The following is a 15024-nucleotide window of genomic DNA, read 5'->3' on the forward strand; positions in this document are numbered from 1 at the left end:
TCACATGTTCACTATGGAACAAAAAATGACCAATGTATTTGTTTACTGGGTAAGCATAACCCATTTGTAGAAAGAAAATTGAATAATCATACAAAATAAATCAAGAGATATCTAAAATAGGGCAGGCATTAGGCCAAGCAGCCTGGCCCGGCCCAAAAAACATAGGGCTTGGGCCACAAACTGTGGCTGGAGGATTGGGCTAGAGCCGGTGGTAGCCCAATTCGGCACGACCCAGCCCTCTTTTCTTGTTGTTTTTACTTTTTATTTTCAACCAAGCCCAACACAGCCTGACCCTAATAGGGCCAGGGCTGGGCCTAGGCCAGCCCTATGGGAACAAGGGCCGAATTATAGCCAAGGCTGGACCACCATTAATCTAAACTTGTTGAGATATGACTCGATCGAGAAGAAAGAGAAAGGTGCAGCAAAAGACTTTAAAGCATAAAATAAATTGAATAAAAAGACATGCATAATTAAGAATCATTTACAACATGACGAATTGCAACAACCAAAAGTGCCTAAAAGGAAAAAAAAATCCATAAATAATAAGAAAAAGATGATGAAAGATATATCATGAGTGCATTAAAAGATGGCACAGTATTAAATTAAGCAGCCAGGTTTTTTTTCCTTTTTGAATGTTAAGAATCCATGAATTTAAGAGATGAAACAATGAATGATAGGAAAGTCATCTCTAAGAATGAATGAGAAGATGAACTAAGAAGGAAAGAATTATATCACGAACAAAAAGAATAAAGGAATTAAAGAATAAAAATTCAGAATCAAGCACACCTGAATCGAAGAACTCTATCATGAAGAACTTCGCCTCTCGATATACCTCGTCCCAAAAAGCTAAGGTGAAAAACAAAAACTCTCTTATCCTCTTTGTCTCTCTCTCTACCTCCTGTCTTTGTATCTCTCTTGGCCTCTCATCAATAAACATCAATGAGAGCCAATTTATAGGTTTGGGCCAATTAAGACAAGAATATAGTTTCATTAGAACTAGAATTCCATATTTTTATCTCATATTTGTCTTAGTGCAACTACTCTTACAATTTTGGAATATTGGTCGTGGTTATATTTATAAGGTAGTTTGTTATAAAAGTCACACAGAACAATAATATTATCCACTAATATCTTGTTTGAGTAGATAATATCCAAAAATATACTGGTAATCTAATCCAAGAGAGAGATTACAATAATGGGTGCCTGTTAATTTTAGAGGGAGAAATTGGGCAGCACATAAATTTTTATACTAGGTGCTGGAAAATTTGAGAGAGAGATTGGGTTAGGGAGGGATAGAGAATTATGATAACCAGAGCCAAAGATATACATACTGGGTTCTATCAGTAACTTAAGAGAGAGAGAGAGAGAGAGAGAGAGAGAGAGAGAGAGGGAGAGAGAGTAGAAGGGGAGCAGTAAGAGAGAACGGAGAGAGAGAAGAAACACAAAGAAAACTAATTCGATAAATATCATATTTAGAAGTGAAAATGCAGGATCTGAGAAGCCAAAAATGAATCAAAACACAGATCAGGGATTCCACATCTTTGATGATTTGATCCACAAATATACAGAAACACGAAGAAATCATCAGTTGATAGGAACCCAGGATACAAAGATATTCATTCATTCATTTCAAATCCCTTTTCTTTTAAGATACAGTTGGTGCCAAAAGCCACCATTTTCTAGAGAAAAAAAAAAAATAGAGAGAGAGAGAGAGAGAGAGAGAGAGAGAGAGAGAGATGAGATGGAGGAAGCTCTCTGAAGGTTAGAATCTTAACCCCCAAAACCATAGAGGGTCCTACCCTGCCTCTTGAGAGCATAGACCACATCCATGGCAGTCACAGTCTTCCGCCTGGCATGCTCCGTGTAGGTTACAGCATCACGAATAACATTTTCAAGGAAGATCTTCAAGACCCCTCTGGTTTCTTCATAGATCAAACCGCTGATCCTCTTCACTCCACCCCTTCGAGCCAAGCGCCGAATTGCAGGCTTCGTGATCCCCTGAATATTATCTCTCAAGACCTTCCTGTGCCTCTTTGCTCCTCCCTTTCCCAGGCCCTTTCCGCCTTTTCCTCTTCCTGACATCTCTCTTTCTCTCTCTAGAAGTCCCTCTCTCTCTCACCAGAATGCAGGACACAGGCGCTTCCCTGGCGAGGGTTTAAATCTTGAGCTAAGCTTTGGAGGGAAGAAATGGAGATCGTTGAATATGTTTTTTGTAATCAACGGTCCATTGATCGATCCGTGTGAGGTGGTTGAATCCAATATTGGCCGTTGGATTGGAATCCATGGACGGTCCAGATTTTCCTGTGCTTTCGATCTCTTTCCGCAGAGGGAAATTGCGGGAACTCGGTGCGTTTGTGGGAGATTGGGGCAGTGTTTATAAAAGGGGTAACGTTTGGTGCGCCGGCAGATGCACCTCTTTATATACGCCCTCATCTGAAATGCATCTTGGAGATGGATATTGGATCCAAGAGTTTAGGGCTCAATTATGGAGCTATTAATATCATCAATGTGCCAATCAGTTAAATATCCAGGCCTTGATGTAACTCTGGTCACTTCTACATCTCCAGTTAACATGGCCACCACACGAGACATTGATGGGCGCAGAGTAGGGGAAGCTTGCGTGCAAAGGAGGGCCACACCTATAAGTCGGATCACTTGTTCTTCGTTAAGTCCGGTTAACCTCTGATCCACCAGATCTAACTCCCGGTTGTCCTCGAGGAGTTGCCAAGCCTGCAAAGTGATGAAACTTGTTTTAGATCGCAGAGTATATAGACTATCACAAACCAATATTTGAAAGAGAGAGAGAGAGAGTATGCTTTAAAATTCTCAGAAAAATAGATATTATTTAACATGAAAAGGTGGTGAAATATGAAACAGATATCAGATAAAGGGGGATTCTAGAAGTGAAAATATCTATGGAAATATGAAACAGATATCAGATAAAGGGAGATTCTAAAAGTGAAAATATCTATCTATCAATATGTGTGTCATATTCTTGGAATGACTTCTTAGTTTGGGTTAGCTAATTCAAAATCTTGAATATATACTCAGTAATCTTACCCACTCTAGGAGATAAATCATCTCTTGATCTAAACTGGCATCCGTATTTGACCTTCCACTAAGTACCTCAAGAACCACAACTCCAAATCCAAACACGTCAGCTTTCTCTGTCAAATGCCCACGCATTGCATATTCTGGGGCCAAGTAACCACTGCCAACAGAATTCCAACCAGCAACTCGGTATCAGTTGCTACTATTCTTGAGTGTCCATTACAATACAAAGATGATTGAATGGAAGGATAAGGAACCTCACATTGTCCCAGCAACTCTAGTGCTGATATGTGTCTTATTATCATCGTAAAGCTTGGCCAAACCGAAATCTGAGATTTTGGGGTTGAGATCAACATCAAGAAGAATGTTGCTAGCTTTCACATCTCTGTGTACAATTCTTGGCCTAGACTCTTCATGAAGATAAGCCAATCCTCTAGCAGTTCCCATGCAAATCTCGTAACGAGTAGGCCAATCAAGATGTAGGACATTTTTCCCTGCAAGAAAGATCATTCATGGAACCTTCAAAATCTTTTGTCTAGTCATCTAAAATGATTTTTGTTCTTCCACTGTTTTTTCTTTTCCTTCTCTTTATATCTGTGGTTAGTCCATTTGTTTTCTGTCAGTATAAGTCAATAATAATGGTGCAATGGAGAGGTAATGGTTGCATTATGCATATGGAACGACATATCCAAAAGATCAAGGTTACTGTTTGTGGTTATTCTAATTTAGGAAAAGTCTCCTGTGCAGATTCATGAGACACATCTTAAATCACTGGAAGTACAGTTCTTCCACAGATTCATCTTTTTTCAGCTCCAAAAACAGTGCAAACCTGATGAGCAATAAAATGAATGGTGCAAAAAGAAACTTCAAAAAAATAAAAAAAAACCAATTTTAATTTTAAATTTTATTTTGTTCCATATTCATGATCTCCATGGTCGAGATTATCAAACCTGAAAATCTGGATCCAAAATCCATCTCTATGATGATTTTGGGTTTTTTTCTTTTCCTTTTTTTTTTTGTCTGGGGGCAGGGGGTGCGCACATAGAGAAGTGCATCACTCATGCTCAGAAACCTCACCCTTTATAGTATGGTAACCAGAGTTATCCAGGCCATTCATAGGAAATCGTAGAAACACTTGGTTATTTCCAACACATCAGAACGGCTAAAGTTGCCTTTGTCAAGAACATATTCATGTTTTCTCGTTTATTCTCCTGATTTCCCCTGATGGAGTTTTATATTTTCCTTCTCTTGCCAGTTAATGTTGAATTCTTATGAAAGAGTTATTTGCAGATCCTTACGCACAAGAATGCTGAAACAAAGTATAGAAAATTTGAAACAGGCCAAGTGAACATAGTATCGTGCATTGTCTCTCTCATATTTTGAAAGAAAAAGATAAATGTTTTCGACTTGAGCGCAAAAATGGACGTAGTAGCAGTATTGATCAACCAAAAAAAGAGTAATGGCAACAGCAGTAATTTGGGTAATAAAAGGCTTGTGACAATTCCCACAAAAGAAGCGACAATATGGAGAATATAAATGTGTGTGTGTGCTTCTGGTGGAGGGGTGTGTGTGTGTGTGTGTGTGTGTGAGAGAGAGAGAGAGAGAGAGAGATGCTCAGTTACCAAATAGTGCCTGATCAAGGCTCTTGTTTTCAAGATACTCATATACCAAAAGTCGCTGATCCCCCTCGACGCAGCACCCATACAGCCTCACAAGGTTACGGTGTTGCACTGCAGATATTGTCGCAATCTCTGTGACAAATTGATCCTTTCCCTGGTGAGAAGTTACTGAGAGTTGCTTCACTGCCACTATTGTTCCATCCAAAAGCGTGCCCTTCATTTACAATTCAGTAGAAAATGAGTGCTTCATTTCGTATTGCATATACAAACAATATTTCCCTATTAACATACAAACAAATGTATCCCAAGAGGAAAAAGAGTGTGCTATAATAATAAAAAACAATAAAAGTACACATGAGTGCTAACAAACTAATATATGTGGACAAAAATATCCATAAAAGTGTAACAGCATCGAAAATTTACCTTGTAAACAGCCCCAAATCCTCCATCTCCAAGCTTATTCTTAGCATTAAAGTCCTCAGTTGCAGCCTTCAGTACAGCATAACTAAAAGTGTTTCGTCTGGTTCCCATTACCAGGAACTCTACACCATGAGAAAGAAAATAAGTTCAAGCATATAGTTCAGTTTCAGTCTCTCTCCCTCTCTCTCTCACACCCCTCCCCCCCTGCCCCGCCGCTCCCTTGTGTGTGTAGAGAAACAAGAGTTAGAATCTTCCAGTATTACCTTCATCAGATAGCCCTCTTTTCTTTCTTTGTTTGAGAACAAAAATTGCTCCAAATGCTACAAGACATACAACTCCAGAAGAAACTACAATCCCAACAATCAAACCAGTTTTGTTCTTTTTTTGGGAAGTACTGGGTGGTGTGTTGCTAACGGTGGGCAAAAAATCTGAACAGGATATGAACAGTCAAGATTTAAGTCCTAAAAATTGTTCAAATACTTGATAATCAGGATATACCTCATTTCATCTTAATTTTCATTACCTGCTGGAGAAGCACTAATAGCTGAAATCAAGGGTCCATAGGTTCCTTGATTGGGTATGCAGCAAGTACCCTTCCCAGCCCAGGAAAACTGGATCTCAAGGAAATTTTCAGTCACGCTTGCATTAAACTCTCTTGTAACAGCTACAAATGAATTACCCCCTGCTTCCTTTCTGACATCAAAATCCTTCAATTTCAATTTCCCCTACATTACCAAAGGATAAAATTGATCATAGCCAAGACCAAACAACCAGCAACACAATCGTTTCCCTATATAAGTGATATTGATCAGTTGAAAGGAACAACATATCCGGATTAAGTCTCTAAAAATTATTCAGCATAACCAAAACTCTTGAGACAATTTTCTGGACGTAAAGAAAGAATTACTTCACTAACTTCATGAAAAGGCAGAGTAATAGTTGGAAATGTCATATTATCCGACTATTGTAAAAATAAACCAAATTCATACTTGAGCATAGACATTGAAAAAGCGCCTTCCGGTACTGTGCCAGTCAGGTGGACTGGGGTATTCTATCTCGGAAAATTGCAATTTCACAGTGTAATTTCCATTTTGAAGCCCAAGACCGTAGTATCTTAAGGAGCCCGGAGATAACCTCATTGTTTGGAAGAGCTCTGGATCCAATGTGTTCGTGAATTGGGATTTATTTGTTTGGATATACTGGGCGCTACTACTGTCAACGAACCTCCCAGCATTGCTGACAGCCCACCTCTGTGATTCAGCTACAAAGTAAGAAGCCATGCCAATATTAGCATCATCTTGCTCAAACACAGTTCCATCAGCTGATGTTATCTGCTTGCCACCGCTGTTTATTGCAAAGTAGGAATCTGAAAGTCAACACAATGAAACAATTAGCAGAGAAACAGAGAAAGATACGAAAATTAAAATGGAAATAATTATAGTCTAATGGACTTTAGAAAACCATGGGTGTGGGAAATAATTATAGTCTAATGGACTTTAGAAAACCATGGGTGTGGCATGGCCAAGTCTGGTACTCATGTAATAGAGACATGCACATGTAGGAACTAAGATACATACGATAGATAAATTAATGATTGAATCACAACCCAAATTGTCATCTCCAAAAGGAGGAAGAAGGTCTGATTTCATGAGAACATTCGAATGCACCTTTCGGCACAAGATTATGTGCATTTTTCATAACATATTTCATGTATTTTATGACCTGAGTCAGTGTTATCCAAGCAAATCATTTGGCTCACCATATTGGTGTTTAATACATATATGACACACGTTCAACACCTCAAGATACTCATTAATATTATATATATTTTAGTATAAGATTGATTTGAGTGTCCATTTTAATGTTTGTTTCCAACATCTTGTTGTATATGCATCTCTTATATTTAATGTGTTACATAAAATAAATAAATGTTTGTGATATATATAATACATGTAAGTATATAAACTCCATACGTATATCACATTTATAAAAATATATTATACAACATTATGAAATTTTTTTACATAGTTAATATTCTAACTATATAGTTTTGCTAAGTTAAATATTAGTTATTGATGAATTGCAAATATCATCATCATTATCTGAGCCTTATCCCAACTATTTAGGGTTAGTTACACAAATCATGTTCCACCATTCCACTTTATCAAGGGCTATACCCTCAGTCAGACAATAAGTTATCATATCTCTTCTCACTACTTCCATCCATGTCCTTTGGGTCTTCCACTTGCACTGAATCGCTCCTCCTAACCGATATTGTTCTAAGCCAATGATGCACATGACCAAGCCACCTAAGTTTAGTTTCCCTCATCTTAATTGCACATATATTCTTTTAATTTTGTACTTATTTTATTGTATAGACACATGCCACATCAGCACCTTTCAGCTTCCATGGGCTACATTAGGATTCATGGACAGAAAGTTTTGACAAAATTTTACATTTGCAGTCAAACTAACATAACCTACTTCCTTTAGCTGGGCTTGGGATGGGTTAAGGGAAAATTTAAGGTCCTCACTCTTCTAGAATCTAAAGGTTTTAAAATTAGCCGAACAAAGACAAAGTATATAGAATACAAATTTAGTAATAATAGGAGTAGGGACGAAGAAGTAGTTAAGTTCAGCGGCCAAGAAATATCAAAAAAAGTGAACTTTCGATATCTTGGGTCGATAATACAAGAAAAAAGAGTGATCAAGGAAGATACCGCATATAGAATTAGAGCTGGGTGGACGAAATTGAAGATGTGCAACCTGAGTTTTATGTGATCGCCGCATACGAATGAAGCTGAAGGGCAAGTTCTATAAGATAGCTGTGAGACCAGCTTTGCTTTATGGAGTCGAATACTGGAAGGTCAAGAAATAACATATCCATAGGATGAGTGTAGCTGAGATGAGAATATTGAGATGGATGAGTAGCAGGACAAGAAAGGAAAAAATTTGAAATAATACATTCGGGAGAACATAGGTATGGCACCAATAGGCGATAAGATGAGAAAAAGTAGAAGACTAAAAAAAGGTAAGGGGTAAGCCCAAAAAGATACGATTGGAAGTAGTGAGAAAAGATTTAGTGACTTATGGCCTCCTTGAGAGTATAATCCTTAATAGAGCAAAATGACGGATTAGGATTCGTGTAGCCAACCCAAAATAGTTGGGAAACAGCTCTGATGAAGATGATGACGGGCCTACACAAGACAAGACCTATTCGACTTTACTAGATTTAGAGTAGAAAGTTTCTCATAATGAATTTTTACCACAATAGACAATGATGTAAAGAAAAGGAAAGAAATGTAACTTACAGCGTGGATTATTTCGATTACATGGGAAAGTCCGCTGAAGACAATCCAACCCTATTGGTGTAACACTGAAACAGAATACTAGTGTCATTAACAATGGATGAACAAATGTGGTAGCATATATAATTTATTTGTTCCTTCTTTTGGGGAACTGTACACCTATTATACTTGCAATGACTTCTTCAATAGAAACTTGTATTCAGCTCATAACTATATCTTGATTCTTGACAATTACTTGTTATTTTGCTTGTTATGATTTTATTAAGCTTCTTAAAGAATCTCTTTCTTTTCTAGTGATATATTAAAAACTAAGCAACAAGTACCTGTTGTTAGAATTTCCAATTACAAAGGAGTTCCCAACCAAATTCCTGCAAAGGCAGACATGAGATCACTAAATTACTAGCATAAAAGAATAGACTAATAGTAGAAAAGAATGTATAAAAACAGAATATAAATGTAAAACATACATTCAAGCAAATTCAGATAAATCCACAATAGCTAGAATCTCCGTTAGAAAAATTCAGTGTCACCATAAATTAAACTAGGTAATGAAGATAAATTAGAGTTGGTTCTCCTTTCTGACCTACATTTGTAAATTTTGACTGTTCATCCACAAAGGAAAACTTCCGGCTAATTGATTGTAAGATAAATCTCTGCACAGATAGAAGACAATGGAGAATAAGTATATAGCATTGCACAAAAGACAGGATCCATTAAGGCCATAAAATTCTCCACATGGATTCATAATAGAAAGAAATAAACACTTGTGAGAATCACACTTCCATGAAAATAGCAGCGTTGTGAAAAAAATATGGACTAGGAAAAAGCTGGGATAATTCATGCCAGTGTTCCATGCAGAGCAACATGGGTTTCGATGTCCAACATGTGTATAAATGGTAAAAAATTTGCAGCATAAAATAAATATCAAAAAGAATAAGAGAAGTAAATATGTGTGTATGTAAATACCATATGAAATTGGAATCTTCTCTAATAACAGATATTTAATTATATGCATAGAACTTCCCCCCGTAATCAATTCAAGATCCTTATTAAAGGAAGACCTCATAAGAGGTGTCAATGAGAAAGATACAACTTACCCTTGTACAAACTCTCTAACTATGTTGGTGACCCGAAACTGCAAGCATCAACTCAAAGTTTGGATATTTTGGAAGGTTAAGAGTCCATTGTTGAATAGCATCCTAGGACTATTGGTATTTTGGAAGCCCAACACTAACTTAACGAAGCTATTTCAATGGCATGAAGGTGTTGATTATGAACTGCAAATTCTGATCCTTACGTTATCTCATTTTTCTTATTATAAAGTTAAGAAATTAATTGAAGAGGGTTCTCTTCATAACTTCATCCTGCCCGAGTACAGGAAATCCCTCATGAGCTTAATATTTATTTATAAATATTGTACCCAGTTGTCACCCGTATAGATTAGCCTTTGTGTATATTTTAGTTGTTGCAGCTTCCAAGGAAATAATACTCTCATAAAGAAAGAAATAATTTGAGAGGTATCTGCATGTTGTGTGCATGCAATGGAAGCAATACACCATTAGAAACAGATCGTCATCCATTGAAATGGCGTGTGATGGAAGACAATGAGACTCATCAAAAATGTTGGGCCTATTTTCCATCACCGCCCATTCCAATGGAACTGAAGACCTACATGAACTGGATCCCTTAAAGGTTAACTGACTAATGCTACGTTGAAAGTTGCCAACTTTTAAAATTCCAACAGGATTTATTCTGAGGAAAAACAACAGCTGGGGAAAGATAAAAGTGAAAGAGAAAAGGGGGCCAAAATGGTTTAAGAGTTTATACATAGTTGATAGGGATGAGCTTTTTTGTTGAGGTAGACTTCCAGATAGGTTATTGTTCCCTAAAAACCTGCCAAGTTAGACATAAAAAAGGAATGATGCAATTAAACCAAACTCAATGATATAGTATGTACTTCACAGATATTTAGATAAAATATTTTGGTTGCCTTACAAGACGGAAAGGGCGCTCGTATTAAAGAGAGAGCTTGGAATATCACCAGTCAAGTTATTGAAGCTCAAATCCCTGAGAACAAATTAAACTTATTAGTAGAACAATAACAAAAAAAATTCCAATATTTCAATGGAGCAAAACTTTTAGTAGAACAATGACAAGAAAATTTCCAATATTTTAATGGAGAAAATTTTCCAATAAGTTTGCTCCCTACAATTATTTTAGCATCTAATTATTTCTAACAAAGTGAAAACCATATATGCAATAAATAACCACAATTTTACATAACATTTATGCTTGAAATCCTAAACTCTTAAGCGACAAGGATAGGATATGCTGAGGCAAGTCTGTGAATCTACATTTATGAGTGGTCCAACAAAGGGCCATGAAGCTTAATTCAAAGGATTTCTTGTTTCCTAAAATCCATTTTGGTATTATGTGATGCTGTTTAGTATCAAGTCTGTGAATCTACATTTATGAGAGGTCCAACAAAGGGCCACGAAGCTTATTTCAAAGGATTTCTTGTTTCCTAAAATCCATTTTGGTATTCTGTGATGCTGTTTAGTATTTCTAGTGCATTCATGATATTCTGTTTGAATTTTTGGAACAGTAAAAGATTTAAAGATTCACCCTTGGGGACAAGCTCCCACTTTGAACAAGCTCCTCTGACTTTTACCAGGCTGTTACTATTAAATATAGGTATTGGGCTAAGGATTTTGTCCCTCAAGGAAATAAGAAATAGGTTGACAACCCAAAGTCAATCCATGATGGATTATTAATTCAGGAATAAATGTTTGAACTGAACACTAAGAAATTATCAAGCAAGTGAGCACCAAATTAGCGTCCAACTTACAAGTGACGCAACTGTGCAAAGTCCCCAATTTCAGATGGAATATTACCAGAGATCATATTATTCCTCAATACCCTGCAGTAGACAAGAAATGCATTGAAACAACTTTAGAAATATATATCAAGACTTTAGGTAATAATACACGAGCTAATGACACTGTTCTAGCTTACAAGATTGTTAAATTCTTCATATTCTTAATGAAATCCAAGGATGAGCTCCCATTAGATAACTCACTTATTCTCCTGAAGAAATACAAATAACGATCAATAAAGAACCAATTTCCTTGAGCAATGTCGAAGGGAACTGAAATTGCAACGTAAACTATATAGAAATACTCACAGATCCATTAATGATGTTAGATTGGCAAAACTTGAAGGTATTGGGCCTTCAAAAGAGTTTCCCTGAAGCTTCCTACACCAACAAATATTGATGCTTAGAAGGTTTGAAAAGAAAAAACTTAGCAGATGGTTTGGAAAGAACAATCTTATCAGAAATATATAAACAAAGGTATAGGATTACAATGTTTGGAGATTTGTCCAATTCCCAATGAAGTCAGGTATCTTTCCTGGGAACCCATTGTCTGATGCCCAACTAAAACCACAACAATTATCAAGGTGAGGAACTTCCCATATGCAACAACGGATAGCATTCACGATAGAAAATTGATGGAAAGAATAAAAAAATCTTACACATATTTTAGATTTTGTAGTTTGGACAATGTTGAAGGAATCTCACCACTCACACCTGCACTATCAATGTAACTGCCACATAAACACGGTTAATACATTTGAGAGGGACAAGTTGAAAAAAAAAAATGGTTTTCATATTAAACAAAAACACACATCATATTCTTTTTTTTTTGGGGTGAGTAACACACATCACATTCATGAACACTTACATTTGTTCTAGTTTTACCAAGTTACCAAGGTCAGGAGGTAGCACACCTGAGAAGTTGTTTGAACTAAAACTCCTGATAATTGAAAATGGAAAAATTAGATTTGTGAATGAGCCTCACTGCACATGAGTGAAATATTTCTTCATCAAAGCAAAGTCTTAAGAAACACCCATATTCCCTCTTCTGTTTAATAATGTAGTCATTGCAATTTCAATGAAATGAGAGACACCTTGGAATAGATAATTTCAAAATCTATAAACAAACGAGGAAAGAAATAAGGACTAGAAACTGAAGATGAGAGATATAGTACAGCGAGAGTAGATCTCGAAGGTTTCCAAGCTCCTTTGGGATTGTTCCAGAGAGCATGTTGGCGGCAAAGCTCCTAGTGTCCTCCAAAGCATGGAATAGAAAAATTGGAAACAGCATATTTAATACGTGTAACAACTAAAAACTAGAGAACTTAGCCTTGAATCAAAGCTTATCACAAATTAATACTCACAAGTACTGCATAGAAGTAAGATTTCCAATAAATGCTGGTAAAGGGCCTGTTAGATGGTTTTCAGCCAGGTTCCTGTGTATTTGTGCGTGTGTGTGTGTGTGTGTGTGAGAGAGAGAGAGAGAGAGAGAGATCAGGACAGTAGAATATAACATAAACCGTGATAAATCTAATTAATTTAATGGACATGAACATATTCATATCATAAGAAAGATGAACTATTAACAAATTGATAGCATTAAATGAGAATGTAGCAGTTTCCATGTCGTACATATCACTTAATTCTCAATTAGACTTCATGATCAGTTGGAAAAATCTGAAGATCACACTGACGAAAGTACCACAACAAAAGTTTGATGTGGCAATAAGAATCAGGTAATCACATCACACACTCCAATTCCTCAAACCCATTTCGGATAAGCATAAAGAGCATACAAGTTTGTGAGGAAAGACAGATTTGCGATCTCTTCTGGAATGCTTCCACTTACACTCAATGAATAAACTTTCCTGCATAGAACAATCTATGTATGAAGCTCGAAGCTCAAAACACCAAAAAAACTAGATCCTTGAGAAAGAAGCTTAGGATAAAACCAGATTCCAGTGAGAGAAGCTCAGAATAAAACTGGACTCATGGAAAAAGGATATAGTATTACATCTCTTTAATATGGCAAGTAGTTCCATTGTTGGCCCTGCAGTCGCATTTAATCGCGGGGTTATTGTTTGGGTCCTCAATCTTTGAATTATCAATGGCTGTTCCACTGCAAGGTTCACCACTGATATTCCAGCTAACTGAAGAAGAAAGACCCCATTTCTCGGAAATGGATCTCAGAGCCATAACTGTTTATCCAAAGATTGAAGTCAGATAAATTTCTCCAGACCCAAAACCATGAAAACAAGAATGCTGTTACTCTCTCTAGCAGTTACGTTAGGCCATGAAAACTTCTTATTCAAAGATACAAGTCAGGTAACCAGTCATTTCATCACCCAAAAGCAGAAAACAGAAGCACAATTCTCTCTGGAAATGAATTCAAACCAATATATCTATGTTAGTGGGTGTCAAAAGAGAAAAAGTACAGGAATTACAATCTTCATTCTTATAAATCAAACTAAAATATTCTTTTAAGTTCTATTCATGGTTATCTCCCCCATCACTTCTTTATCACTCATAGAGCTAGTTTTAATGCATACCTTCTTTGGGGTCAAGTGTTTGAGCCTCTGATGTACAAACTAAAAAGGATATGAGAAAGGAGCAAAGAGCAAGGATTGATAGTGATGATGATGAATTAAAGGCCTCCATTATGTACCCTTCTAAGGTTGATGGTATTAGAAACAGGGACTTGAGCCTAATATAATTAGTTGCAGAGATGGGTCAAAAGTTTAAAGGGAAGTATGCCCATTCTCCTCTCTCTCTCTCTCTATGAACTTATCATGCACCAGAGATGAAGTGTCAATGGATTTTCATAATGTCTTAGAAAAATGGGGTGATTGAAAGGTGAAAGTTGAACCAGAAATGGTGTGGCAATTTGCAGATAAAAGAATGAGAAAATATGGGGGTGCAAATGATGGCTTTATATCCAAAGTTTACGGGAAATTTTGTATATTGCATCTTATAACCAAGGGATAGTTTAAAAAGTAAAAATAATTTTTTTTTGGGTAAATTAGTGAGGGAAAAGGCCCTCTACCCTTTGTTCATTAATAAAAAGTTAGAAAAAATTACATCATACTATTATACAACCCTACAATAAAGTTGTTGCACCACATCATGAAGTAAAAATAATTAATTTTTAATTCTTTAATAATGGATCGAACTGCTAATGAAATGACATTTGTCTAATTTAAAAAGCCATTTTCTATCTTTTTTTTGTTTTTTTTCATTGAGGCCCAGAGGAAAATTATAGCGAGTTTGAGACCAAATGAATGCACTAGCCCCCAAAGCAAAACAATGTAGAAATTCGCCACCGGACGTATGAAAGTTTCCCCTTAAGACTGCTCAAGTCCTTGAAAATAAATTTCCATAACTTTTTTCAACAAAATGGGTATCTCCAATGATTTTCAATAATTGATGTCTAAATTGGTGGTTGAAAAAAATCTTCATTTACCCCCATTTTCACTCAATTTTTTGAAAAAAATCTTCAAACTAAATAATTATTTGCCAACAATAGTTTTCATCCCAAATCATCTCTCTCCTGTAAACCCATGCCACTCTCTTGCAAACTCTAATCATCTCTCTCTTCGTAAGAAAATGCCTAATAAGCCATGTATATATTTTACATTTTGGATATTATTTATTCACTCTAGAACTTCTACTTTCTCTGCACGTGATAATTATTAAAAATTAAATAAAAAAAATGCACTCTATTTTTTTTTAAAAAAAGTACATACGGAAATTT

General features: G+C 36.3%; 2 protein-coding genes across 15 annotated transcripts; both read right to left on the bottom strand.

Annotated features, from left to right (window-relative positions):
- Window positions 1–1588: 1588 nt before the first annotated feature.
- On the bottom strand, window positions 1589–2082 carry LOC18443072 (histone H4). The gene has a single exon (XM_006853273.4). The coding sequence runs from the start codon at window positions 2080–2082 to the stop codon at window positions 1771–1773; it is 312 nt and encodes a 103-aa protein (XP_006853335.3). The 3' UTR covers window positions 1589–1770.
- LOC18443074 (putative LRR receptor-like serine/threonine-protein kinase At1g56140) lies at window positions 1589–14219 on the bottom strand. Of its 14 annotated transcripts, none has more exons than XM_088857537.1 (24): window positions 13823–14219; window positions 13288–13471; window positions 13070–13141; window positions 12638–12709; window positions 12449–12520; window positions 12188–12213; window positions 11933–11987; window positions 11763–11834; window positions 11583–11654; window positions 11414–11485; window positions 11247–11318; window positions 10394–10465; window positions 10226–10291; window positions 8986–9051; window positions 8722–8766; window positions 8402–8466; window positions 6080–6456; window positions 5614–5815; window positions 5354–5518; window positions 5094–5212; window positions 4674–4884; window positions 3314–3545; window positions 3061–3211; window positions 1589–2730 (listed from the first exon to the last, which is right to left on the bottom strand). In XM_088857537.1, exons 1-24 carry the CDS (start codon window positions 13929–13931, stop codon window positions 2473–2475), a joined length of 2907 nt encoding a protein of 968 aa, XP_088713663.1. In that variant the 5' UTR covers window positions 13932–14219; the 3' UTR covers window positions 1589–2472. The 14 variants fall into 14 exon arrangements, 13 of the variants coding, with proteins under 13 accessions (XP_088713663.1, XP_088713662.1, XP_088713670.1 ...); XM_088857536.1 differs by having other exon boundaries at window positions 11933–12004; window positions 12142–12213; XM_088857544.1 differs by having other exon boundaries at window positions 12142–12213; window positions 13823–14173.
- Window positions 14220–15024: the final 805 nt, after the last annotated feature.

Source organism: Amborella trichopoda, chromosome 2 (assembly GCF_054954075.1).
Source record: "Amborella trichopoda isolate Santa Cruz 75 chromosome 2, AtrichopodaSantaCruz75HAP2 v2.0, whole genome shotgun sequence".
Taxonomy (NCBI): domain Eukaryota; kingdom Viridiplantae; phylum Streptophyta; class Magnoliopsida; order Amborellales; family Amborellaceae; genus Amborella; species Amborella trichopoda.